Source organism: Hesperophylax consimilis, chromosome 1 (genome assembly GCF_061612785.1).
Source record: "Hesperophylax consimilis isolate HC1 chromosome 1, BYU_Hcon_1.0, whole genome shotgun sequence".
NCBI lineage: Eukaryota > Metazoa > Arthropoda > Insecta > Trichoptera > Limnephilidae > Hesperophylax > Hesperophylax consimilis.
This window is the reverse complement of record NC_142836.1, coordinates 48,314,538-48,339,456: the sequence shown is the minus strand read 5'-3', so window position 1 is coordinate 48,339,456 and position 24,919 is coordinate 48,314,538. Positions and strand designations below refer to the sequence as shown.

The following is a 24,919-nucleotide window of genomic DNA, read 5'->3' as shown; positions in this document are numbered from 1 at the left end:
GTATCGCTCGCCATACATTACCAATAGGAATGTATGGTAAGCGATATGCTGAAATAGGCCAGGCCACGCAAATATAGCGCGCTTATAGCGTGGTCTGTCACAGGCTTAAATGAAGAAGTAGTATTTATGTGTATTAGATTATCACCAAGAATATTAAACAATAATAAAATGAAAAAAAACATAATACATATGAAATAGAATTTCTTTTATTATAAATGAAATTGAAAAATTATAATAAGAAACATTAAAAAAATCAAATAATTATGGTCAATAATCGGGAAGAATAGGGGGACACGTGCAGACCAAATGCTTGTCGCCGTACATGTCGTCTATCCTGCCCACTGTTGGCCATATCTTGGTGTCTGACTTCACGAATGGCTGAAAAGGTGAAATTTTTCAATTACTTGACGCTTTTTTTAAATATTGGGGAAAAGAATTGGTAACAGTATTATGCATATTGCTGTTAGCCTAAATAAGTAGGTCTGTACTACTTACAGCTGGGAAAGCAGCCTGCTCTCGGGAATATGGTCTGTTCCACTCATTAGCAATTACGTTCGCTTGAGTATGCGGAGCCATCTGAAATAAATACAAGAAATTATTCAAGTGTGTTCAACTTCCCTACCACTACAACAATATTATATCATGCAGATGTCATTAAGTAAGGGTACATCAACAGGGAGAAGTATAATGTATATAGGAGTTTTTCATAATGACCTTCAACGGATTGATTCTGATATCCATGGTGCCATCTTCGATTTCCTTGATCTCTTGCCTGATGCAGATCAGAGCCTCACAGAATCTGTCCAGCTCTACCTTATCTTCAGACTCTGTTGGCTCAATCATCAATGTTCCTGCCACTGGCCATGACATTGTGGGGGCATGGAAACCTGGGAAAATTCAAGACACGCTTTTAAAATTTTATTATGTACTTTGTAACAAAATTTGTTGGACTGCAGTGCACTTTGCTGTTTTTTCTTCATATTTTTCTGGCTGTTCTAGGCCATTATTTCTGTAACGGACGTACTGCTCCGGGCTCGGCCGCGGTCGCCCCATATTAAAATTTGATATTTGCCCTGTTGTTAAATTGAAGAATGTAAAATGCTGATGTGTGAAAAGATAAATTGTTATAACCCTCTGTTTGTAAAATGATGTAAAATGTTTTGTGATCTTATAATAAATGAACGTCGGAGCTTGGCTAGAGGTATACGGGCAGAGAAGTATTGTGAGAGCTGGTAAAATCATAATTTAATTCGGGCACGATTGTTAGAACCGTGCCAAAACGTAGTGGGAAGCCGTGCCGTGCGCCATGCGCCGTCATAGCGTCACAAATGACCGGTGGTACGCCGTCATTACGTCCCACGGGCACGGTTCCGAGGATCGTGCCCAAACAAAGGAAGGCCGTGGTCACGTTCGACCATGGCCCGAAACTACCGGCCGAGCGGCGGTAGTCGGCTCGGCGGGGCGCCGCGTGAGCGTCGCAAACACGGCTCACGGATTCCAGGAATCAAAGAGAAAGTGGGCCCGTGTGCGCGTCGTGCACCCGCTGGCGGCTATAAAACGGGCAACAGGCCCTCAAAACGTCAGATATCCAGCAACCACCACCAGCTCTACACCTCTCTCTCTGCTCTGCCCTCTACCTCGCTCCGACTTTTGACTCTGCTCGCCTTCTTTCACTCTGACCCCCGCCTCACCCTGGACCACGGACTGCCTACCCCTTCGGACCAGACTCGGAATCAGCTCAAGAACAAGCGACAAGCAAACGGACCAGCTCTACAGCGGCTTCAGAGACGGCCCCGTTCTACCCCTCCACGCCACTGAAGGACGACATCTCACGCCTCCACAGATTGGGATCACCGGCCCCTTACAGTCTTGTGTGTCACACGATTACGTCTGATACAATTTCATATTATGGAGAGAGGGAAGGTGAATTTATATGTTAATTTTATGGAAGATGAAAAAATGAAAGCCTTCTAATGTCATTGCATAACTTAGATTTATAACAAAGGTTAAAAATTGACAGACTCACCATAATCCATCAGCCTCTTTGCAATATCAGCTGCTTCAATGTTGGCAGTTTTCTTCAGGTCCCGGGTATCAATGATAAACTCGTGTGCCACCAGTCCTGTGTCTCCCTTGAACAGGGTCTTGTAGTGGTTCTCCAAGCGCTTTGACATGTAGTTGGCGTTGAGGATGGCCACCTGGGTGGCCTTCCTGAGACCACGGGGACCCATCATCTTAAATAAGCAAATTCATCAGAGTTATATGTATATATGTACATATGTTTTTCCTATTTTTTAACATTGAACATGGTACTGTATATTATCTGCTTGTACAAAATCTAAAAACATATGTACATTTGTAGATATGTATTATATATTTGTACAGCGCCTTGAGGTGATTTTGCACAAAAACGGCGCTATACAAATCATCCAAATATTATTATTATTACTTTAATAATCAAGTACTGGACCATAAATAAACCATACACTACTGGACTGAGTAAGTAAATTGTATTCTGATAACTCTGGAAAGTCTCTAGCATAAATAAATCACTCACGTCTCAGGTCTCCATTTTCATTTAAGTGAGGGTTGCCAGTTTTATTTAAGCTGGCAACCCAAAAATATCAATAAATATAAAATTACGTAGGTAATTCAAGTATTTTTTAAGTAGGTACCCATTATAACTGAGTGGGTGATAATAGTGGCAAAACTGATTTAATTTGAGCTATAGTTTTACCTTGATGTAAGCCCAAGATATGGGAAGAATGGCCGAAGAACCAAACGGAGCTGCACTGACAGATCCAAAAGGTTGGGCGGAATCTCCAAGATCTGCCAGAGGGTTGACTACAGGGTGTCCAGGGAGGAAAGGAGCCAAGTGAGCCTTACTGCAAACACACAATATGCAACTCATTATAATATAACTGAACATAACAACCTATAAATTATTGGGGTTTATAATGATACCTAAATAATAAAAAGAGGGATAAAATATGCTTACACTCCAATGGGACCCATTCCTGGGCCCCCTCCTCCATGAGGAATACAGAATGTCTTGTGAAGATTCATGTGGGATACATCGCTGCCATAGTCTCCTGGTCGACACAATCCCACCTGGAAGAGCAAAGTGTAAAATTAATCATCAAATCTGTCTAGTTTGATTTTAATATGCACAATATTTTAATTAAACATTATGGAAGATGGAAGGCATAAAAACCTGAGCATTCATATTGGCTCCATCCAGGTAGACCTGTCCTCCGTGCTTGTGAACCAGGTCACACACTTCAGCCACTGTTTCTTCAAACACTCCGTTAGTTGAAGGGTAGGTAATCATGAGACATGATAGGTTTTTGCTATGCTCTATAACCTAGAGGTAGAAACAGAAAATTTAATGGGAATTTTTTTTAATTTGCCTATAATGACCAATATTTTAACAAAATTACATACATTACTTAAGAGTACAGATTAGAAGATTGCTGCTTATGTGGAATATTATTATTATTATTTTTTTACAGTTGTTCCAAAAAAAAAAAAATTTCCCATATGGGGATGATGTATGGGGGGTCGTTTTGAGGAGAGGAAAGCGTGAACATGCATGTTGTAGGAGGGAGGAAATACAGAGGCCAGCAAATTATTACGAACTACAAGATTCTATCTGACACAGCAATGTAATGCGATATTGCGTTCTAGCTAGTACATACATACTAGGTATTTTAGAGTTCAATATCGTATAAAATTATCTGATAAAAGAATGTAATGCTATATTGGGCTCTCCCCTGTCTTTACACTGTACAGATAGGGGCACTCTTGTGAGACGTCACAAAAAAAAACAGTTGACATTTTTTGTCACATGAGTTGTTTCTATGACTCATTCTTGAGGTCAACGGCTTGGCTGTGGAATAATTTTCCGGCCTCTGTATATCCTCATTCCTACAATATTGGTTTCTTCAAGACCCATGTTCACTCTTTCCTCTCCTCAAAACCATCTCCCATACAGCAAAGATGATATTTTTTATTTTTTACTATATATAACTTTCTTTTCTCAGGCGTGTTGCGTTAATGTAAAGAAAAAAATCAATATGTTAACTTTTCTCTTACATTACTTCGTAATTAATGAGAACAGGAAAGCTTTATGTATGACCTTATCATGCAGATGCTTCATGTCAATGCTGCCCTGCGCGGTGACTCTGATGGGTTCCACCCTCATGCCTGCCATTTGGGCGCTGGCAGGGTTGGTGCCGTGGGCGCTGACGGGGATGAGGCAGATCTGCCGGTGGACATCACCTCGGGACTCGTGGTAACTCTTGATGGCACGCAGCCCGGCATACTCTCCTTGGGCACCGCTGGAATCACAATTACATCGTCTTAGATGAGTATAGGTGTCAATGCATGTAAAACATGAAAGCAGAGACCTTCGAAAGAAGGAAGATATTTTGATAAAGTAATTACTTATGAAGTAGATATAATGCCTAGTTTACATGAGCTTAGTACTTGTCATTTGTACTAAACTGCTCACACGATTTATCGTTTACACAATTACTTGTCACTTGTCATAGAAAAGGATATTAGTAGCAAATCATCGATTCGGAATGGACCACTGATACCACTTCAAACATTATTTTGTCATCAATGATAGAAGAACTTTAAAAAAAGCTTTTTTTTTTGGTTCCATAGACATTCATAGAATTTAAATTTGATGAATTTGATAGTTGGTTTTCGGAATTCCATGTCTCCGTCGCTATAATAAATGTTAACAAACATCATATCACACATACAAATACAGAATTTATTAATATGTCACAAGACACGCTTTTCACGACAACATGATGACACACACTTAAACACCATACATACAATTATTGTGATAAATGTTTTGGGTATTATGACCTCCTTCTTTGGTCAACATTTCGGAAAGCATTAAAGTATCCGTCATCAGGGCAGATGTATAATCACTATGTATCAGCAATACATACACTATCTGGCAAGCAGTCTATTGGCTATGAGGGGGGCAATTTATATAATTGCCTTCAGGACGATATTAAAAAAAGAAATAATATATAATAATAAGAGTTTATTCCAGAATGTATGCAGGGATGGTGCAATGCAATACATTCCATATATAAAATAACAGACAAATGATAATATGTAATAAGAATATACAGATAGGCAATGCGGAATAGAAGTGAAAAATGTGTGCAAGCAGCCGTTTATGGAAGATATTTGAACATCTCCCGTCTCCAGAGGGCCATCAGGGAGGACCCCATCCAGGCAACCATGGCATATAGTGATGATAGTGTTATTTGATTGGCGTGGTCTGCGCCTTAAGCTTCCCGTGTGGTGGCGGAGAAGCACTCGTCCCTCCAGGAACATTTCCGTGGCGCTGCAGTATCTCGGTAGGAGGAATAGTTGGCGATAAGCATTATTGTAAGCAACTTTTAGCTTATGCCATTGGAATGCAGTGTAATCTATCCACAGTTCTGACGTGTACGGCGAAGTGCAGAATGCGTTGAATAGTATCCTTTTGCCGTTTGTACTGCAAAAGTGAAAACGCCCTGACAGCATACCTGCTCTAACGGATATCGCTCTTCTTTGTCTTTCCATATCCTCAATGTCGTTCAGGTCATCTGTGAATGTCCCAGGTATTTGATGCTACGACTAACATCCATTTTCCTTCCGTCTAGCCATACTGAAGGTGTTTGCATGATTTTCGTTTTTACATTTGAAAATCATAACGATTGATTTCCACGTATTATACAAGGTTATAATTTTTTGCAAAATCTTAAATAAGTTTGAGTATATGTATTCATTTTTTTTTATTCCTTTGTGAAACTAAATGAACAAAACAATTAAAGTGAAAAATTCTAGTTAAATAAGTGATGTTTTTTGTCTGGAATTAAAAATTAAAAAAAAAAATTTAAATGGTGTGCTCACTCGACGTTTCAATTGTCACTAAATAGTCTAAATCCCAGCCGTGGCTGTTCATACGACGAAGTGTTATAGAATTGTGGTGTGGGTGCTATTTGTCACTTGTCACTATATTACTTGTTCCCATGTGCACACGACAATTGCAAAAGTGAAATTCCGAACAAGAAAATGTAAAAAACACGATATTTTCCCACATATGAAGTTCTAGATAAAACTGCTTTCTGCATAAGATGTTTTAAAAGTTCAGCGGTGAATCCACCACAAACTAGAACTTGAAATTTGTAACGAAATATACCTGAAAATATCCCTGTTTTCCGAAAGTCGTAAAATTTATTACCTTGTTATTTTGTCTGCATCCCGTTGAAGAGGTTTTAGAAGTTATGAAGAAAAACCATTGTAAACTGAAACCAGTGTTCAATAGTCATAAAATGTACAAATTTGTTGAAGTAGATTACGCGAGTAACACTGTGACATCTTGAGATTTTTGTATTTGCTTTGATTGAAAAAATACAAATATATTGATGTTGTTGCAGCTGGCAATAATAAAGTATTTTAATTCATTTTACCTACAAAATTTAAAAAGACATAATACTAATAATTATGTGTATTATACTAGAAAAAAACTTCATACATACAAATTACCAAATTTGGATCCCACAAGAATCTTTTTTTGCCTGGTCTGTACACTGTCAGTTTCACTGTACTAATGACAAGTACTAAGCTCTTGTAAAAGAGGCATTATATATAGTAACAGTACCTACACTCAAAAGTTTTTAGAAGTTGGATAGTTAAAGAAATTTACCTGTTAGGTTGGAATGACACTCGATCGTATCCTGTAATAGTGCAAAGATCCCTCTCCAGCTGGTGGAACAGGATGTGGTAACCGGTGCTCTGGTCTAACGGGGCGAAGGGATGGATATCGGTGAAGTGACGGAATGAACATGGCATCATTTCTGTTGTGGAGTTCAGCTTCATTGTGCAAGATCCCTAAAGAATATAATGGGTTGATGGATTAAAGTATGGATGATTAACAAATATGGATGAAACTAAATAAACTGAACATAAAGTGTTCTACTGCCTAACTAAACTTTGTATTGAACCTTATGCAAGAATATTGTGATTCAATAAAAATTACGTAACTAAGTTTTAATCTTCACTCGCTAATTAAAAATATAAAGTATACATTGCAAGTGCCAATGAGGAATTGATAGTAAAACAAATCTTACCAAGTTGTAGAAGAAAATTACAAAGCATTTCAATTTATTGATTTAAAAAATTAATTATATTGAACATGATTACTTCTTGGTAAACAGAGTACTGAAATGAACTTACTAAAGGAATCATAGAGTGAACAAGGGATACATCCTTGTTTTCCAATTGCTTCATGTAGCGTACAATTCTAGTCTCGGAGTGATGCTGATTGAATACCAAGTGAGTCAAGTAATGAGAAGTTCTCTTGAATTCTGTATTCAAAATACTTTGCGTAGTAGCATCTCCATTTTTAACCACCTGCAATAAATATTAAGTTAATAAATTAGTACACCAATATCCTACTTTCAGTCAAACATACTTTCGTGAAAGCAGACTTTATTAGGAACTAACCGTTTTGTTCTTGTTTAGATTTTTTTTTGATTTTTATAAATATTTACATAATAGGGAGAGTTTTTAATGGAGCACATTAACAAATTGGACACATTATAGTTACGGTATATTTTTAAAGTGTGCATTTTTACCTCTTCAACATTTTTAGCATCAAAGATCCACAGCAGATCATCCACATCATTCATGGTGACAGTTTCATCTAGTGCAATGCCAATTGACCCGTCTGTGAAATATCTCAAATTGATCCACTTCTCATTCGCCCGTTCCTTGATCTGCTCCAGAGTATCAGGCAGGGGCACCACATGGAGGGTATCGAAGAATACTTTGTTCCTTAGCTTGAGACCACGTTGACGAAGACCTAGGTGAATAAATGAAGAAATTTTAGTTAGAAACTTAAGCTGGGATCCCGGCGGATCCATTCCACCATCTATTTCATTGAATCTATTAGTGAAAATAGGCTTTCTGTGCAATAGAAATCATAATAAAAACCCAGAATAGAATCAACTTCAACTTTAGTTACATGAAAAAGACAACATAATAGATAAGGTGAGAACTCAGCATTATCAGGTAAATACTTGGTACTGTCAAAATTTTCAACAAGAGGTTTTTCTTCACCATAAGTAGGTAGGTAATAAAGAAATTTATCAGCCATTTCATGAATAATAATATTTGGCTGATTTTTGAGTTTTTGTGAAAAATCACCTCTAGGGCGCTGGACACCAATAAATTTTTTTTTGTAGCTGAAATGTTATTTGATAGGAGAAGCTTTGTATGATAAGAACTTTAAAACACATTGAATGACACCAAGTAATTAAGAGATATCATACCAGTGAGGAATACATTCTGAGGCTGAAAGCAGTGGTGAAGGGGAGAAAAGGAGATAAAGAAAAAGACTAAGGCTGTCGTTCCATTAATCGGTAAGGAATCTAAATAAACTGAGACTTAATCTACATAGACCCTGAACGGATGTGGCAGTTGGAGTTGGAGTTTTTTTTGCCACACCAAAAGGAAATTCGATTTATTATGTTTGAATTATCACCTTCATTGAGCACAAGAGTGGAATTGTGAATTCTCTGAGCAATATCCTTGAGTCCTTGTGGACCGTGGTAGACTGCAAACATAGCCGACATGTTGGCCAACAAAGCCTGAGCAGTGCAGATGTTGGAAGTAGCCTTGTCTCTCCTAATGTGCTGTTCCCTTGTCTGGAGTGCAAGCCTGAATCAATCAACTTTTATCAGTACCTACCCATCAATTTTCATTAAACTTGTCACAACAGGAATAAAATATACATAGATATACATATTTATGGGCGTGGCTATACAATCCTACACACCCGTTACAGATACAGCTATCATTACCCTTCTGTGACTATAATAACTGTATGGCGTATGGTATTGTGAGACAGCAACATACATTGTTTGGTTGCTTGTTTACAGTATAAATTTTGAACGGTTTTGTGGTCGAGGGGTAAGTTAGGCTCTTTACTAGCAACCAGGAGGTCGCAGGTTCGAATACCGGCATGTGCAAGTAAATTTTATTCGATTGATTTGTGTTATTTCACAATTTAATAATATTAAATAATACAAGGTATATTTGCGGCACGTTCCAGAGTGAAAGATACTCTCAGTATCGCCCTGGTGTAAGGCCACCATTCAGAATTGAAACTTTGCTTGAAATGGTTTTGGTTGTGTTTGGTGATCAGATCTGAATAGCAAGGTACTTCCCCACCTTCCTCTTCATCATTTCCTTTCCCTTACTAATACCCTCAGCCTGACAACATACCCCAATTGGCGATGCCATAGTCTCACTGGCTCCAGGCGGTTAGGAGCAGTCACTCTTGTGCGGTATTCACATTTCAAAAAGAAATCATTAGAAATTTGCGCCATGCAAAAATAATTTCACTAATTCTTTTCCTAACCTCAAACTACAACATTCTCAATTTTCCATCATATCTAGAACGTATTTTCCCGCCAATAATTCAACAATAACAACTGTCAAAACAACTCGTAAATAGAACACTTTCAAAACGAATTGATGAAAAAAATCAGACCATCAGATTTGAAACAGATCTCAATGAAAATAAATGATTTCTGGCGGTCGATATTCTTTACTATGCATCTACTCACATAATCTTTCGGAAATGGTGGCAATTTATTTTGTCTCAGAATTTAATTATATAGCATGGAGCATATTAAATGGAGGAGTATAGGCATTTTTCCAGTGAAATAGTTATTATCATTATCTTTGCACTTCTTACCTGTAAGCATCATGCCCCCCTGCATCCCTCGTGACTCCGATCATCCTGCCCGGCATGAGCCTCACCAGGCTCTGGTTGCAGGCGAAGAATCCGGCGTGGGGACCCCCGTAGCCCAGAGGAACTCCCAGGCGCTGCGAGGTGCCGATGGCGATGTCCGCACCAAACTCTGCCGGAGGGCGGAGCAGGGTGAGGGCCAGCAGATCCGTGGCGCAACATACTAAAGTCTAAAATAATAAAGGGACATTTATTGAAAATAGTGGTGCATACAAAATTATTTACTTTATTTAAATTAAAATGACGCCACAAAGTGAATTTGCAATTATTGAAGAAGTGTAATTATACGTTTATCCTGACGAAGAAACCATTTTTTTAAATAAATTTTGGCAATTATTTAATTAAATAGTGGAGCATACAAAGTTATTTATTTTACTTAGATTAAAAAAGATTAAGTATTTTAATTTGATTATTATTCACCAAACTTTAGAATTGTATGGGTATGGGCACCAATTTTTGTAAATAATTCCGTAATTAAAAGACGAATACCGACCCCATTAGCATGAGCCTCCTCAGCTAGCGCCGAGTAGTCGCTCACATCCCCAAAAGTATCGGGGTACTGTAGCAAAATGCCCGCCACGTCCCTCTGTGTGAAGTCCGTCGCAGCCACGTCGTCCACTACAAGCGCCTGCAGACCCAGTGCCTCTAGACGTGTGCGCACCACGGAGATGGTCTGCGGGTGCAGCGCCGAGGTCATGATCACCTTCGTGCGCTTGTTGTGTCTGGAATACGAACAAATACTTATTACAATGTCAAGATAGTAGACGACATCGAAGTGTTGTGTTGGAAAAGAATGCTCAGAATATAATGCCAAAGCTAGGTATCCAAAATATGCTGTCGAAAGTCTGCCCATTTACTGCATACATGTATTATACGCAAGTACAGGGCCGTATTTAGAAACTGTAGACCCAGACCCAAGGCTGAACCTGTGGGATGTAGTAGTATTGGGTAGGATACAATTTCAGAATTAGTTTGTATGAGCTAGGTACTCAAATACTTAATTGAAGTGTTGCTGTTACTGATGAAGCTACATATAATTTATTCACAACCACAATTTGTGGTGCAGGACCGTAAGCTACAGTCTTGGTATACGGCCCTGTGTAGGTATAATTTGTGGTGCAGGCCCGTAAGCTACAGCCTTGGTATACGGTCCTGTGTAGGTATAATTTGTGGTGCAGGCCCGTAAGCTGCAGCCTTGGTATACGGCCCTGTGTAGGTATAATTTGTGGTGCAGGCCCGTAAGCTACAGCCTTGGTATACGGTCCTGTGTAGGTATAATTTGTGGTGCAGGCCCGTAAGCTGCAGCCTTGGTATACGGCCCTGTGTAGGTATAATTTGTGGTGCAGGCCCGTAAGCTACAGCCTTGGTATACGGTCCTGTGTAGGTATAATTTGTGGTGCAGGCCCGTAAGCTGCAGCCTTGGTATACGGCCCTGTGTAGGTATAATTTGTGGTGCAGGCCCGTAAGCTACAGCCTTGGTATACGGTCCTGTGTAGGTATAATTTGTGGTGCAGGCCCGTAAGCTGCAGCCTTGGTATACGGCCCTGTGTAGGTATAATTTGTGGTGCAGGCCCGTAAGCTACAGCCTTGGTATACGGCCCTGTGTAGGTATAATTTGTGGTGCAGGCCCGTAAGCTGCAGCCTTGGTATACGGCCCTGTGTAGGTATAATTTGCATGGCAATAAATTAAATACTTCCGTCCATTTTAAAACTAAGTTGCCTGATAAATAGAATTGTTAACTGAACCTACTACTTATTAAGTTTTCATGTCACCAAGATTTTCGAAATGAAAATGAATTACAGCAAAGCTTCTAAGGCTGTGCTCCGTGCTACCTTCGTCCAGCAACCCGCCAAATCCCGCCACCTTCTGGTTGACGTTTCATCATATAAGCAGTTAACATACCTGTAGCACAGCGATAGAGCCTCCGCAGCGGCGGTGCCCTCGTCCAATAGGGACGCATTGGCAACCTCCAGTCCAGTGAGGTCGCTGACCACTGTCTGGTAATTCAGCAGTCCCTCCAGGCGGCCCTGCGCTACCTCAGGCTGGTAAGGGGTGTACTGGGTGGTCCTGATAATCAATTAAATGCAAATACATGCTTTTGTAATGGGTAACAATTTTTTTTACTATCTCCACAAAGGAGGTCCAGAGGAAAATAATTTCTCTCAGAGCCAATTTCATCTTTCGGGATGCTGTGTGGAAGGTCTTTTTACGTAAAGGGAGGAGAGGAAGACCTGGAGGTCAATTTGTCCAGGAGTGACGTACGAGATCAGATGGAGAGGTCTCTCTAAACTGGCCTCTCCCGATCCGGCCTGCTATGCAGCTAGTGGGTAGACGTATCAATCACCAAGACCAGGATAAACTTCCCAGTCACCAAACGTAGCAAAGCAATTGGGATGTCCTATAACAGAGAGTTTGGTTATGCAATGAATTGTTCCCAGGGTGGGTAGCGGTACCCAAACCCGCCTCCTAAATTGATAATTTTAAAAATTCCTCCAAAATTTACAGCGAACAATCATACAAAATTCCGAAGGTACCACTTTGCTCTTGTCTTTTGATCGAATATCTTGCTCTCGAATTGATTAGGTACAATATTTTATAATGTAGTCCAATCTATCCAAGTCAAAGAACATATTCCTCACCAGCCAGGGTTCTCGAAGATGTTTCTCATGATGGTGTGCGGAACACAGCAGTTGTGATAGCCCATTCCGATGTAAGACCTCCATATTTGGTTCTTCTCGGCAATGTCACGGATGCGTTTTATCAAATCGTATTCACCTAAAAAAATTATGTTGTAAATAAAAAAAAATCATTGTATCAAATGTTGTAAACGAATTCCAATGCAAAAAGGAGCTTTTAATGGCCCGACAGATAAATTATTTTGATGTCAATATAAATTTATAAAAATATCTCAGAGAATTTTAATGTAAATTTTGTATGTAACACTTAATATAAAGTTCATACGAAAAATGAAGTAAGTAACTGGTTAATTTAATAAAAGATGCCGTTAGCTAGTACGTATGTCGCGTTACCTACGTCCTTTCGTATGTAACATTGACAGTGACGATTTTACGGAGACAAAATAACAGGTCCGTACTCAGACATATTCTTTACAAAACGAACTTTGTTAACCAAAATAATAAAATGAATGGCCGCATATTCTTTTAATGACAACCTTTCTAGGCAGGTCAATTTATTGACTCCGCGAATTAAAGGTTTACTTGTGACAAGTTATTATAGAATTTAGGTAAAATCTTACCGACAGGTTCCTCAATATCCATAATTCCGTTGTATCTAATATTGGCTGGGACCGCATTGTTGGTCAGCTCATCGAGACTCTGAAACATGACGGGGAGACTTAAAATCAGTGGCGGTTGGTGGTCTATATCACATTGGGAATTCAAAATTAAATCGATTTAAAGAAGGAAAGAAATCGGATTTTTGTGAGCAGCTTATCTTCTTCACAGAATATATTGAGTTACGTAATTTTAAAAGACCGTTTAAAAGATTTAGAAGACAGTTTTGAAAATATTTTTTTGGATTTAAAGTTTTAAAATAATCGAAAAATAGTATATTAAAGTATAAGTGAAAAACAGGTCTTTAAAACACGCGCGATTTTTCGAGCACGACGCGACGGCGTAGCCGAGTGCTCGAAATAAAGCAAGTGTTTTAAAGACCAGTTATCCACGAATACTTTACGCTATTTTTTTCATTGGTACACTTTGAAAACATAAATATTGATATTATTATTAAAAATTTGGAAATAAGAACTATTAATGAATTCGTGATGTGACATCACAATATCTTGTTGTCATGGAAATGAAAAACACAAACATTAATTTGCAATCTGTCACATAAGATTAATAGTTGACATCACAGTTTTTACTAGTTATTGTGTGTTGTGAAATGAGTTCTAAATTAAATTGAACAGCATTTCCTCCGATTTAAAAAACGGAGGTATTAATATTTCAAATAATACGAACTGCTCTTTTCACATCCATTTAAATAATTAGAATGTAAACGATGTAAAAAAGAATGTAAACTTTGAATAAAATTTTTGAAACATTTGTAATGTTTTATTTGACGTTTAAAATATTCCTGTCAGATTTATAGTTAAAAGTTGACATTCAGACTTCACATTTTGTTGATTTGTTGATGTTGCCATGGTAAATTTAAAAAACGCGCGTTCCATAAAGTTCGATTTAACCACGCTAGAGCGTACTTTAAATGAGTAAAAAAGGGCACCAATACAAAAAAAATTAATATCAATAGGTACCTACATCTTGATATAATAAGTCCATTGACTCGTTTGCGACTTAGGGATATGTGCAGTAAGTGGTGATTTAAAAAACGAAAATAACAGTTTACTTAAAATCGGAGCGTTCTAGAAGATAATTATGTAAGTGTTATAAAACATCAAATAATTGTTGAAATGCAGAAACAAGTGAATAAAACAATAAAGCAAATATTGTGATGCGCGTACTATTATTAAATATTGTGATGCGCGTACTATTATTAAAAAGGTAAAGAAATGTGCGAAAGTACCCAGGTTCGAAGCCCACACACATTATGTCATGCGAACGCGTTCACTAATATTCGTTCCAAGAACGCTATGGCGGCGCAATCGATACCTAGGTTTTAGAACCGTTCGAAACTGACTTTATGTTGTATGAAATATGTCCTAAAGTGTCAGCTACACTACTCGCTTCGACGCTTCGACGAAGTCCTCGACGAAGTTAGCCGAAGTTCGAAGTGCGTGCCCACACACTCGTGCAACTTCGCGAGTAACGCTTCGAGTCCTTTGACTCGGGCGCATTTACCGACGGCTTTAAAGCCCAGCTACACTACTCGCGAAGTTGATCGAAGTTGACCGAATACGATAGTGTGGGCACGAACTTCACTTCGCTTCGGGCAACTTCGCTTCGCTTCGCCCGACTTCCGATTGTTGTCGGTAAATGCGCCCGAGTCAAAGGACTGGACTGAGTTACTCGCGAAGTTGCACGAGTGTGGGCACGCACTTCGAACTTCGGCTAACTTCGTCGAGGACTTCGTCGAAGCGTCGAAGCGAGTAGTTTAGCTGACGCTATAGATTTTTTAGCTTCCTTCTACGTTCTGGAGTCCGCGCTGGATTCGAATTGCTGGATGTTTTTTTTACTAGATTAGGAGTAGTGGCGCGCTGTTCAAACTATAGTAATATTATAAACGAGGTGTGTTTTGTTAGACTTAGTTGTTTCTTGGGGTTCACTGCCCATCCGCCCATCCACATTAGAGAAAACCGCCACTGCTTAAAACACACGGTACATACCTACTGTGAAACAACCGACTCATAATGAAGTTATAGCAGAACTTGAATTTTAACTTTGAAATTTGAAGAATTTTTAAAATTTCTGAAACGGCCCGTCATTGCAGTGGCAGACGTTAAGCTAATAAGAACCGCAAGCGAATTATTCCCCGTAATAATTATGCTGTAACTAAGGTGAGATTATTTCTCAGAAATTATTCTCGAAACTTCTACAACATGTAATTCCAGAAAATCATTCAGCAAATATTCTAATAATAATATTTAGATTTTGAATAACGGATGTATTCTATAATGCCGTACCGTTACAAAAATTATCTTACACTAATAATATGAATAGTAAATAATGTTTAATTATCTTTAGCAGATAATGAATTTTGCACTATTCAAGGGTATCAGACGAAACATTAAAATTCTACGTAGGTATGTACGTCAATCCCATGTTTTCACATGATTATTTCTTTAAACTTTGAGACTATGAAAAAAGTATATTATTTAGTTGATAACTTGAATTTATTGTTAGTTAATTATGTAATAATATGCATTTCTTCATAATTATTTATGAATAGGTACATCTATCAGCAGGTTTTTACAATTTTATTTCAAAACCTTTGAAATCCGCTGAATGGTAGAATTGGATACAATCATCAGGTATCGTCGTCGTATTGGAGATAGACGACCAGCAATCTGAATTCCCTCCCGTCTGCTTTACAAATTCTACCGTTGTTCTTCTGGTGTTCTTCGTCCAGAGGTATTACTTTCTTTAATTCATTTTGATAATCTATTCGTTGGTGTCCTAAGCAGGTAGTTTTTTTAATTTATTTTTTTATAGTGAATACCTCACAAGAGTCCCAACTGCTCCCGTCTGGAGCCAGTGAGACTATGGCATCCCCAATTGGGGGATGTTGTGAGGCTGAAGGTAAGTGGGGAAGGGAAAGAGGAAGGTGGGGAAGTACCTGGCTATTCAGATCTAGTCACTAAACACGGCTAAAGCCATTTGGAGCAACGTTTCAATTTTGAATGGTGGTCTTACACCAGGTCGATACTGGTAGTATCTTCCACTTTGGAACGTGCCGCAAATATACTATATATTATTTTAATTAATTTTTAATTATTTTTAATTAATTAATTGTGAAATAACACAAATTAATCAAATAAAATTTATTTGCGCACGCCGGGTTCGAACCCGCGACTTTCGGAATGGCAGTCCAATGCGTTACCACTGGACTATGCCGGCCGTCGTTACGTTACGTCACATTTCGAGATAAATGTCAACGACTTCATTAGCAGTTAACCTAATTCAAACTTTGGTATTGGATGTGAAGGAAACCCATTAATCAAAGCTTTTTTCTCAGTTTTCTCCACATTTGGAATGTGGATTGTCTCCTTGGTTGACTTTTTAATTTAGATACTTCAAAGGACCTTTTTCACACCGAAGAAGGCGGCTTCCTATGATGAAGCTCTACTTCAAATTAGAATCTTCCCTGATTAGAAGGACGTATTTGTTGTTGCTTTCCTGAATTCCCTCTCCACTTTCACATAGGAATGCACCACGGCAAATTCTTCTGATTACATTTTGTTTACTGTTTCTTTAAAAAGTGGATTCTTAAACGGCGGTGTTATCAATTTTCAACAAATAATCTATTACGTATCACAATAATTACAAAAAAACATTTTTTCAACCATACATCCGCTAGTAAATTAATTCACCCTTCTTCCATCGAAACTCAAGAACACGCCAATATTATATTACTTAAATTAATATTTTCTGAAAATTCTCCAATTGCCTGCCAGAAGACCAGTAGGTAAATCGTAAACACATTACCAGAAGTTAGAGGGCGTCGTTTATTTATGTGCCCAATGATTTTATATGATAATCTGCTAGAGAACTAAAAGTTAAGATAAGAGTCGTAGGAGACAATAATTATTCAAATACGTTTTAGGAGTTAGGTACTTGATCTATAAATAATATAGTTCCACGATAACTCAACATAATGACAATTCAACACACCTTTAAAACGAGTCATTAAAAGCGACGAAAAAACTAACCTGTAAACCTTACCTAAGTAACCTATTTAACCTAGTTTTTGTTTCATCACTTTCTATGATGTTGAAAGGTGTGTTGAATTGTCACTGTATTGAGTTATCCGGTCACCAATAATGACATATTAAAATCGGAATAAACTTACTTTAAACCCGAGCAAATCCAGCATGGTTACAATGTCGTGGTCTCTCGGCCCGATGTGTCTGCTGGGGAAATCCGCCCTATTGGGAAATAGTTTATCCACGGAGTTGACAAGGCTATGAATTCCAATCCTCCCGTTCCCAAAATATTTAGAACTCGCATAGTTTCCTGAAAGTGCTACTAACTTCGTAGGGTTACACTCGCCGGCTTTGATCGCCCTGAGCGCGTTTTTTCCTAGCACACGGTACATTTTGAGTTAGAATACTAATAATTGTTGGTCGAGAGATTATAAATTCTAATACACTCTTCTTGACACTCAGGCAATACGCACAGAGGCCATGATCAACTGATACACACTGAGACACGACTGAAAGGTCAAACGAGAGTGATACTTTGGGGCATGGCAAACAATAATATAAGATAAGTTATTTCAAAGGAGACCTACTTTTATCAATCAACCCATTGGGAACAATAACCAATGTAGAACTCGGAGACTACGCAGAAGTTAGCCGACAGAAGTCTATTTAGTGAAATCTTCTAATTCTGAAAATATGTCAAATCTGTTTTATTTATAATAAGCCGTTTTTGATACACTGCAAACTGCAAGATGTATTCACCACTCTTTCCTCTGCGAATACATTAATGTTTGGCCAATTACAGCAGAGGAATTATAATATCCGTGAGCCTGTAATAATTTTGTACAAAGTTAATTTTTGGCAGTTTATTCCGCACACCAGAAACCCGCGGAGAATCACGTGGAGAATCCAAAAACATTTTTAGTCAAACAGTATTTAGATTTTTATCAACTTTCATGTTTTAATCGTAATTATAAATACATACCTACATTTGATTGTTTTGCATTCCTTCTTCACGAAACTTTGTTCTCGGTTAATAAAGTGTTGTTGTATTGATATATTAGTGGAATCCCTTCATTATGTAGGGCCCCATTTAAAAACCAAATTCAGTTGTTTCAAAATATATTATTTTGAAACAACTGATTATTTTTCAATACTTTTTATTTCTTAACACAAAAATAAATATTATTTAGGTACATGTTTCTGTCAGAACGTGATGAAGTAATGAGTGAGATTTTTAATTAATTTTTATAGACAGTTTTATGTAGGGTAACCAAACAATACAGAACAGTGACAAAAACGAATGAAAAGTTATATAAAGTAATGAAAAGTGATGAAAACAAACTAGTTCTAGAACTAGGTTAGGTTAGGTTAGGTTTTTTCATGACTTTTAATGAATATCACTTTTAAAAAGAATTCTGTTTTGCCACTCTGTAGTCATCAACTAACAACCTACATTTTTATAGATACAGGAAGAAAATGATCCGGTTAAAAATGGGATCGCAGGCCGTTTTGTGATAAACTTTTAAATTCCTTACACGTCGGAACACGTGTTCATGAAAATCCTAATACACCAGCATTTTATATAGGATTTTCATGAACACGTGTTCCGACATTGTGATAATATATTCATCATTTGCTGATAGTTTATCAGGAAACCTATTAATTCATTCGTTAAAGCCTGTCTTAACCGTGTTACATGAAGTTTTAAGAGATTCTTAATAAATTAGCAATACTCATTATTATCCGTGTAGGTATTATGCATTTAGTCCAGCTGTGAAACGGGGGATAATATCAAGTTACACCACTGCGCAGCACTACTTATCTAGAAATGTATGCAAAAAATATTTAAAATATGTCGTTTAGAGATGACTATACTACGCACATTTATAATTCAGATATCAGTAGTCGGTGCGTAAGTCGAAGAACATGCAGGGAGATTATTATTAACCATACATATTTAATCTGTGATTTTTATGAAAAAATATTCCTTCATTCAACGTGTTCCGAGGAGAAACACAGATGAAGCCGGGAATCAAAGATCTACCAATTGAGCTTATATATAGGTTGCCTTTTCTTCGTAAAAAAGTGTATTTAACAAGCGTAGTTTTTGTAAAAAACTGAAACCAATCTCACGAGACCTGTATTTAAAAATAAACCCGTAAAAACATTTTTTCTAGCATAAAACGGTTTCGTTATGAATTGAATGTTGAGCCCTGGACTTTTGAGTTTTGAATATTAAAACAATTTTTTTAAATTTTGATTTTGTTTGAGTATTGAACCTTCCTCAGAAACTGGAGTCGATGACTTTACCAACCTCGCCAAATACCGATCGGGTAGGACCAACATTTATTTCGTATATTGACTTTTGTATGTCATCCGATTTCAGAGAAATGCGTACATATCCGCGTGAAATGTGGATAGAATGCAATGTCATCGACAACGAGTCTATCTTTCTTTTGCTTAGTTTATGCTCGACCAGATGTCGGGAAGTGGAATTATTTCCGATTCCAACATTTACATTCATTCATTCCCGAAAACAAAAGTGAAATATAAATAGATCTTTTTAATATCAAACGTTTGTTTTCGGCAATGTTAACTAATTATCTTATAAATTACAGAGGAATTTCAGTAAAAATAATTAAAACACAATATTCACCTTTGTTTGTATTATATTTTGTATTGTAAATATTGTCATAGAATAAATACAACGGATCGCATAAGTTTATTTCATATTAACATTGAAAATATTGTACATACGATCAATTGAGTCCATTCTTATCAAGTTCCAATAATTGTATCATTCTGTAATTATTAATTTTTCAATCTACAAACATTTGTGGCAAATTCAAAGGCAACTTTCTGTGTATTCAATATTTATTTATTTCTTGCAATAGCCAAAATAGAGTTGTCTTTTCAGTTACGATTTTTTAACTGAACCAAATAAGGGAAAAATCAATATTTTTTAAAACAATGATAATAGAAAATGTAATAGTCCAGGGTATCTACTAGCACAGTCGAAAAATTGTCGTCATTCCCGAGCACTACTGCAGATCACTAAAGTACAAGCAACTGTTCAGGTCTAATAAATTAAAAACACTTACAAGTTACCGACATTATTGATAAACCTTTATCGATTGAGCGTGCTAGATAGCCTGGTTAGCATTCGATTTACACAACTCATAGTGTCATTCCCCAAACTTGTCGATTAGTTGACTGACTGTTATTTGATTAGAGTGAACGGTTCATTGTTTGCTGTCGAACTTACTGTTTATCGAATGAGAATAGAAACAATTTAATTTGTTTACTGAAACGGTTTTTCAATAAGTTCTGATATCACTGGTAGTTCCGTGAACGGTAGACCTCGCGGGCAAAAAGGATGTTTCGAATTTTCTCATATTTCATCAAGTCAAAACTAACATTTTATCTGAAATCTTAAGATTTGTCCCACTTAATTAAAACCCACATAATATTTATAATATGTATTTTTAAATTTCAAATAAGGAATTATACAATTTTTTTACAAACATTCTTCAGGCAGGTAGGTAGTATGTAACATAATATTGAAAAAATGCGAATGAGAAAGTCCAAATCAACACGATTTCACATTTGAAAAAAATAATCTTTACTGAACCATTAAAACAGCTACCATCTTGAAACGGAAACGGAATGTACAATCAAAATGAAAAAACCGTGGATTCAGAAACAGGAGTTCGCTGCTCAGTCAATTAGATTATTTTGTTCTCGAATTGAATATCGGTGGCTTTTGCCAAGGTAACTAATACCAATAAACTAGTGACATTATAAATGTTGTATGGGAATGCCAACTTGCATGCCAAAAAGTTTATCTCCCTTCAATTGACTAAGGATAAAAAAACCTTTATGTAGAATACAACGGCTACTAAAAACCAGAAAATTTCATGAATAATGTTGTATGCTTATTAAAATTATGAATGTCGTTGAAAATTATACTAAAATACAAATCGCAACTGCATCAACATTATCTGTACAATATTATAATTATTATGTACATACGCTAAACAACTTTTAAAGATGGATTTAGGTTTAATTTTATAACTACTGATAGTAAAAATGATGAAAGGCGAGATTCTCTTAAAAGTCTATACAAATCTATGATATTATTCATCTTTACACAAAAATATTATGTCACTATCATCTCGAATGAAATTCTAATAGGACTAGATGTGGTTGATTTACAGGAATAATTCTTGGTGGGCATTATCGAAACATTTTGATGATAATCGAAATATACGTTTCCGAAACATTTAAACATATTAATTTACTGAATCGAAAATATCAAATGAAATTAGCGAAGTTTAGAATTCTCCTCTTGCACTATCAATGGGGTATAACAAATTGCTATGGTAGAGGCATTTTTATTTTATTTTAATGTTGACGTATACATTTTCTACAGCGATTTAAAATGTGCCATTTTTGTTTTGGCGCCAAAACGAAATGTTCGTGAATACGACGTTGACGTCACACCGGCCAACGTCGCGTCGCGTCGGTACACAGTATCGCTTTCTACGTCATTTTGACCTTGTAGCCAGTTTCAAAATGTGCGGTTTTGGATCGTTTTTAAAGTCAATAATTATTATACATTTTTAATATTATTATCAGAATCACAAAAAGTACAAATTTTCGGCATATTTTTAACGGTATTCATAGTTTGTGAAATATCTCTCAGGCGAATGAATTTTTAATAAATCGATTTACACTTTATCGATTACTTCGGATTCGATACCTCGATTATGCCCATCGCTAGCTCACACAAATATTTATGAACTGTAATTTTCACCTTTGGTACCTAATCATAACTTCAATCTCATAGGTGTTCATATAGAATGAATATTTGTTACAGTTGTAACACTTGGAATTTCTGTGCACTAATTTAAGGTCCATTAGGTTCAAATTTTCTTTGGCCATAGGTTGCTCGACTTCTGTCTTCAGGAAACGAAATATTATATGGTCGATACATTAGTAGGTTACATATTTAAACAAATGCATATTCCATTATTTAAATTAAAGTAATATATTTAATAACTTTTATTGATGATAAATGATAACTGAACCATTATAACAAATGCATTATTATTTAGCAAAACTTTATACTGAAATTTTTTTTTATCTACAATAGAAAACATAGGACGGATTAAATAAAATTATTATGTAGGCCCTACTCGTAAACCATTTGTACCTACGAACCCCGCACATGCTTTGTTTTGATAAATCATTGCTTATATATATTACTACATAATCTTTAAAGACATGATAAATTGCAGATCAGGTGATAGAACACACCAAAGCTCAAGAACAGAATATTATAATAATACGGCGTTGTTTCATTCATATAGCCAGGCCAATTGTAGTATAAACATGCCTGAGAAGTAGTAAATAAACATAATTTTGCAATATTTGTAGTTACCAGGATTGTACCTGAAAGGAATTTGCATTAAAACCTGTTGGTAGGTAAGTACACTACCTATTGCCGGAAAGAATTAAAATTTATATGAAGAAACTTGTTTTAAAAACGTTTTTCAATCCCATTACATCAATTCGATTGCATTATACGTTATACTGAGATACTGAAATGTATGTGCTTGGTGTTTGAAGAAATACTTGAACATAAACAAGAGAAACCATTTTGCAAACAGAAATTTAAACGGATTGATTAAAGTACTCGTACACGGATGACATGGTAATTTTTTTTTCTTATTTATGACTAGAAGTACCAAGGAAAAAATAATTTACTATGTACATTGAATAAAAAAAGTTTTTCACTCTGCGTAAATTTCAGTTGGGGTGATTTTTTTTACAAAAATATATGTATAGTTTTGGTCTGACACAGCAAAAATTTTTGTTCGAGTAAAGCTACAGATTTGATCGACCTAATTTTCTAACTGTTTTTACGAAAGGAAATACAATTAAGTACACTATGCATCTAAGCCAAAAAAGTTAATATATATAATATATTGCTTCTAGTCATAATGACATTAGTTATAAATTCGTAGTAAGAAATTAAAAACCAATCACTAAATCAATATTTGACAACATTTTTGTAAAATTTTTAGAATACAAATTGTTATTAAAACATTGCATATTTATACTTCAAAAATTATCTGAGAGAGAAATAGAAAGATGTACATAATACTTATTATGATTAAAAATGCTCAGAGATAAATTATTGTTTTTATTGTTAAAATACCAACATTACGTGAGTGGAAGATACTACCAGTATCGCCCTGGTGTAAGACCACCATTCAGAATTGAAACGTTGCTCCAAATGGCTTTAGCCGTGTTTAGTGACTAGATCTGAATAGCCAGGTACTTCCCCACCTTCCTCTTTCCCTTCCCCACTTACCTTCAGCCTCACAACATCCCCCGATTGGGGATGCCATAGTCTAACTGGCTCCAGACGGGAGCAGTTGGGACTCTTGTGAGGTATTCACTATAATTACGTAATACCCAAGAGAGATGTGTTGTATTTAAAAAAATCACAAAATCCGTGTTTTACTAAACAACATAGGTATACGACCGGTCAGTGGTTGAGTGGGCATAGCGCTTGGGTCTCACCCGAGCGTCGCGTGTTCGATTCCTCGGCTGGCCGTGTTTAGTGACTAGATCTGAATAGCCAGGTACTTCCCCACCTTCCTCTTTCCCTTCCCCACTTACCTTCAGCCTCACAACATCCCCCGATTGGGGATGCCATAGTCTAACTGGCTCCAGACGGGAGCAGTTGGGACTCTTGTGAGGTATTCACTATAATTACGTAATACCCAAGAGAGATGTGTTGTATTTAAAAAAATCACAAAATCCGTGTTTTACTAAACAACATAGGTATACGACCGGTCAGTGGTTGAGTGGGCATAGCGCTTGGGTCTCACCCGAGCGTCGCGTGTTCGATTCCTCGGCTGGCTAAGTCCTCCATCACAACACAAGCAACATTTTCGGCTTTCTGTGGTGGTAGTAGGAGATTTTCAAACATTGTTGGGTTATTCGTAACCTGGGAATGTTTGTCTTTCTTTAAAAAAATTAACAAAAAAAAAATATATATGATACGAGAACATGGCGATTAGTAGGTATATTAAAATATGCTTTTGGGATTGTGTGAACTTAGGAATGTACTCGTAGATATATTATAAGGGTTATTAATTTACAATTTGATTGCAATAGAACAAGAAAGCATATTAATTTAATATTATTATTGGAGTACATCGGAAACAATGTACTTCCTAAAGATAAAACTATTTAGATGGAGACTTGACAGGATCTTTGTAAAGACCTAATCGAAGGCCGAGCTCTTTTGGTTGTCTAGCCACAATTCTCACGGGAAACGGGCTGTACACTTTCTCCGGGCTCGTGGGAACCCTCTGTCTATCTTTATCGGGGCTCCGCGGGGGCCTCTTGTCATAACTCGGGGTAGGGCTCGAAGGGGTCCTGAGCGAAGCTGCACAACCAGAATAGGTATCATAAGAATTTGGCTTGTAGGAGACTTCTTCGGAAGAAAGCTTAAACCGATCCAACTCCATAGATAGATCTCTTTGGGAGATCCCAAGACATTCCTTGCTGTTGGTGATGGGATATGAAGTCGCCTGAAATATTAACACAAATTAAAGAATGAAATGCATGTGATACTATTCACTAACACTACAAAAGGCGGTTGGAAATATGTTTCGTCTACATCTACAATATGCTATGAACTTTTCTCTAGCTTTGGAACAAGCGA

General features: G+C 36.9%; 2 protein-coding genes across 4 annotated transcripts in view; both read right to left on the bottom strand.

The window, feature by feature from the left end:
* Window positions 1–188: 188 nt before the first annotated feature.
* LOC149427041 (glycine dehydrogenase (decarboxylating), mitochondrial) lies at window positions 189–17,696 on the bottom strand. The gene is made up of 18 exons (XM_089639717.1): window positions 17,322–17,696; window positions 13,093–13,171; window positions 12,476–12,611; window positions 11,739–11,903; window positions 10,329–10,557; window positions 9,782–10,005; window positions 8,564–8,739; window positions 7,656–7,882; window positions 7,255–7,431; window positions 6,725–6,909; window positions 4,139–4,340; window positions 3,215–3,364; window positions 2,999–3,111; window positions 2,738–2,885; window positions 2,027–2,234; window positions 715–887; window positions 496–576; window positions 189–378 (listed from the first exon to the last, which is right to left on the bottom strand). Exons 1-18 carry the CDS (start codon window positions 17,565–17,567, stop codon window positions 268–270), a joined length of 3,030 nt encoding a protein of 1,009 aa, XP_089495843.1. The 5' UTR covers window positions 17,568–17,696; the 3' UTR covers window positions 189–267.
* A 2,148-nt stretch (window positions 17,697–19,844) lies between these two features.
* The window catches only part of LOC149427040 (uncharacterized), a 66,907-nt gene continuing 61,832 nt past the window's right edge, over window positions 19,845–24,919 (bottom strand). For all 3 annotated transcript variants that reach the window (XM_089634725.1, XM_089634741.1, XM_089634732.1), the window contains exon 12: window positions 19,845–24,785. In XM_089634725.1, the coding sequence (XP_089490851.1) occupies window positions 24,438–24,785 (348 nt within the window). In that variant the 3' untranslated portion in view covers window positions 19,845–24,437. The remainder of the gene's footprint in view (window positions 24,786–24,919) is intronic.

Coding starts and splice junctions, on each gene's coding strand:
- LOC149427041 (XM_089639717.1), bottom strand. CDS start 17,567: ATGTACCGTGTGCTAGGAAAAAACGCGCTCAGGGCGATCAAAGCCGGC. Junction 12,612..13,092: donor GGATATTGAGGAACCTGTCG/GTAAGATTTTAC, acceptor TAATTTTTTTAG/GTGAATACGATTTGATAAAA. Junction 10,558..11,738: donor GCTCTATCGCTGTGCTACAG/GTATGTTAACTG, acceptor TTCGTATTCCAG/ACACAACAAGCGCACGAAGG.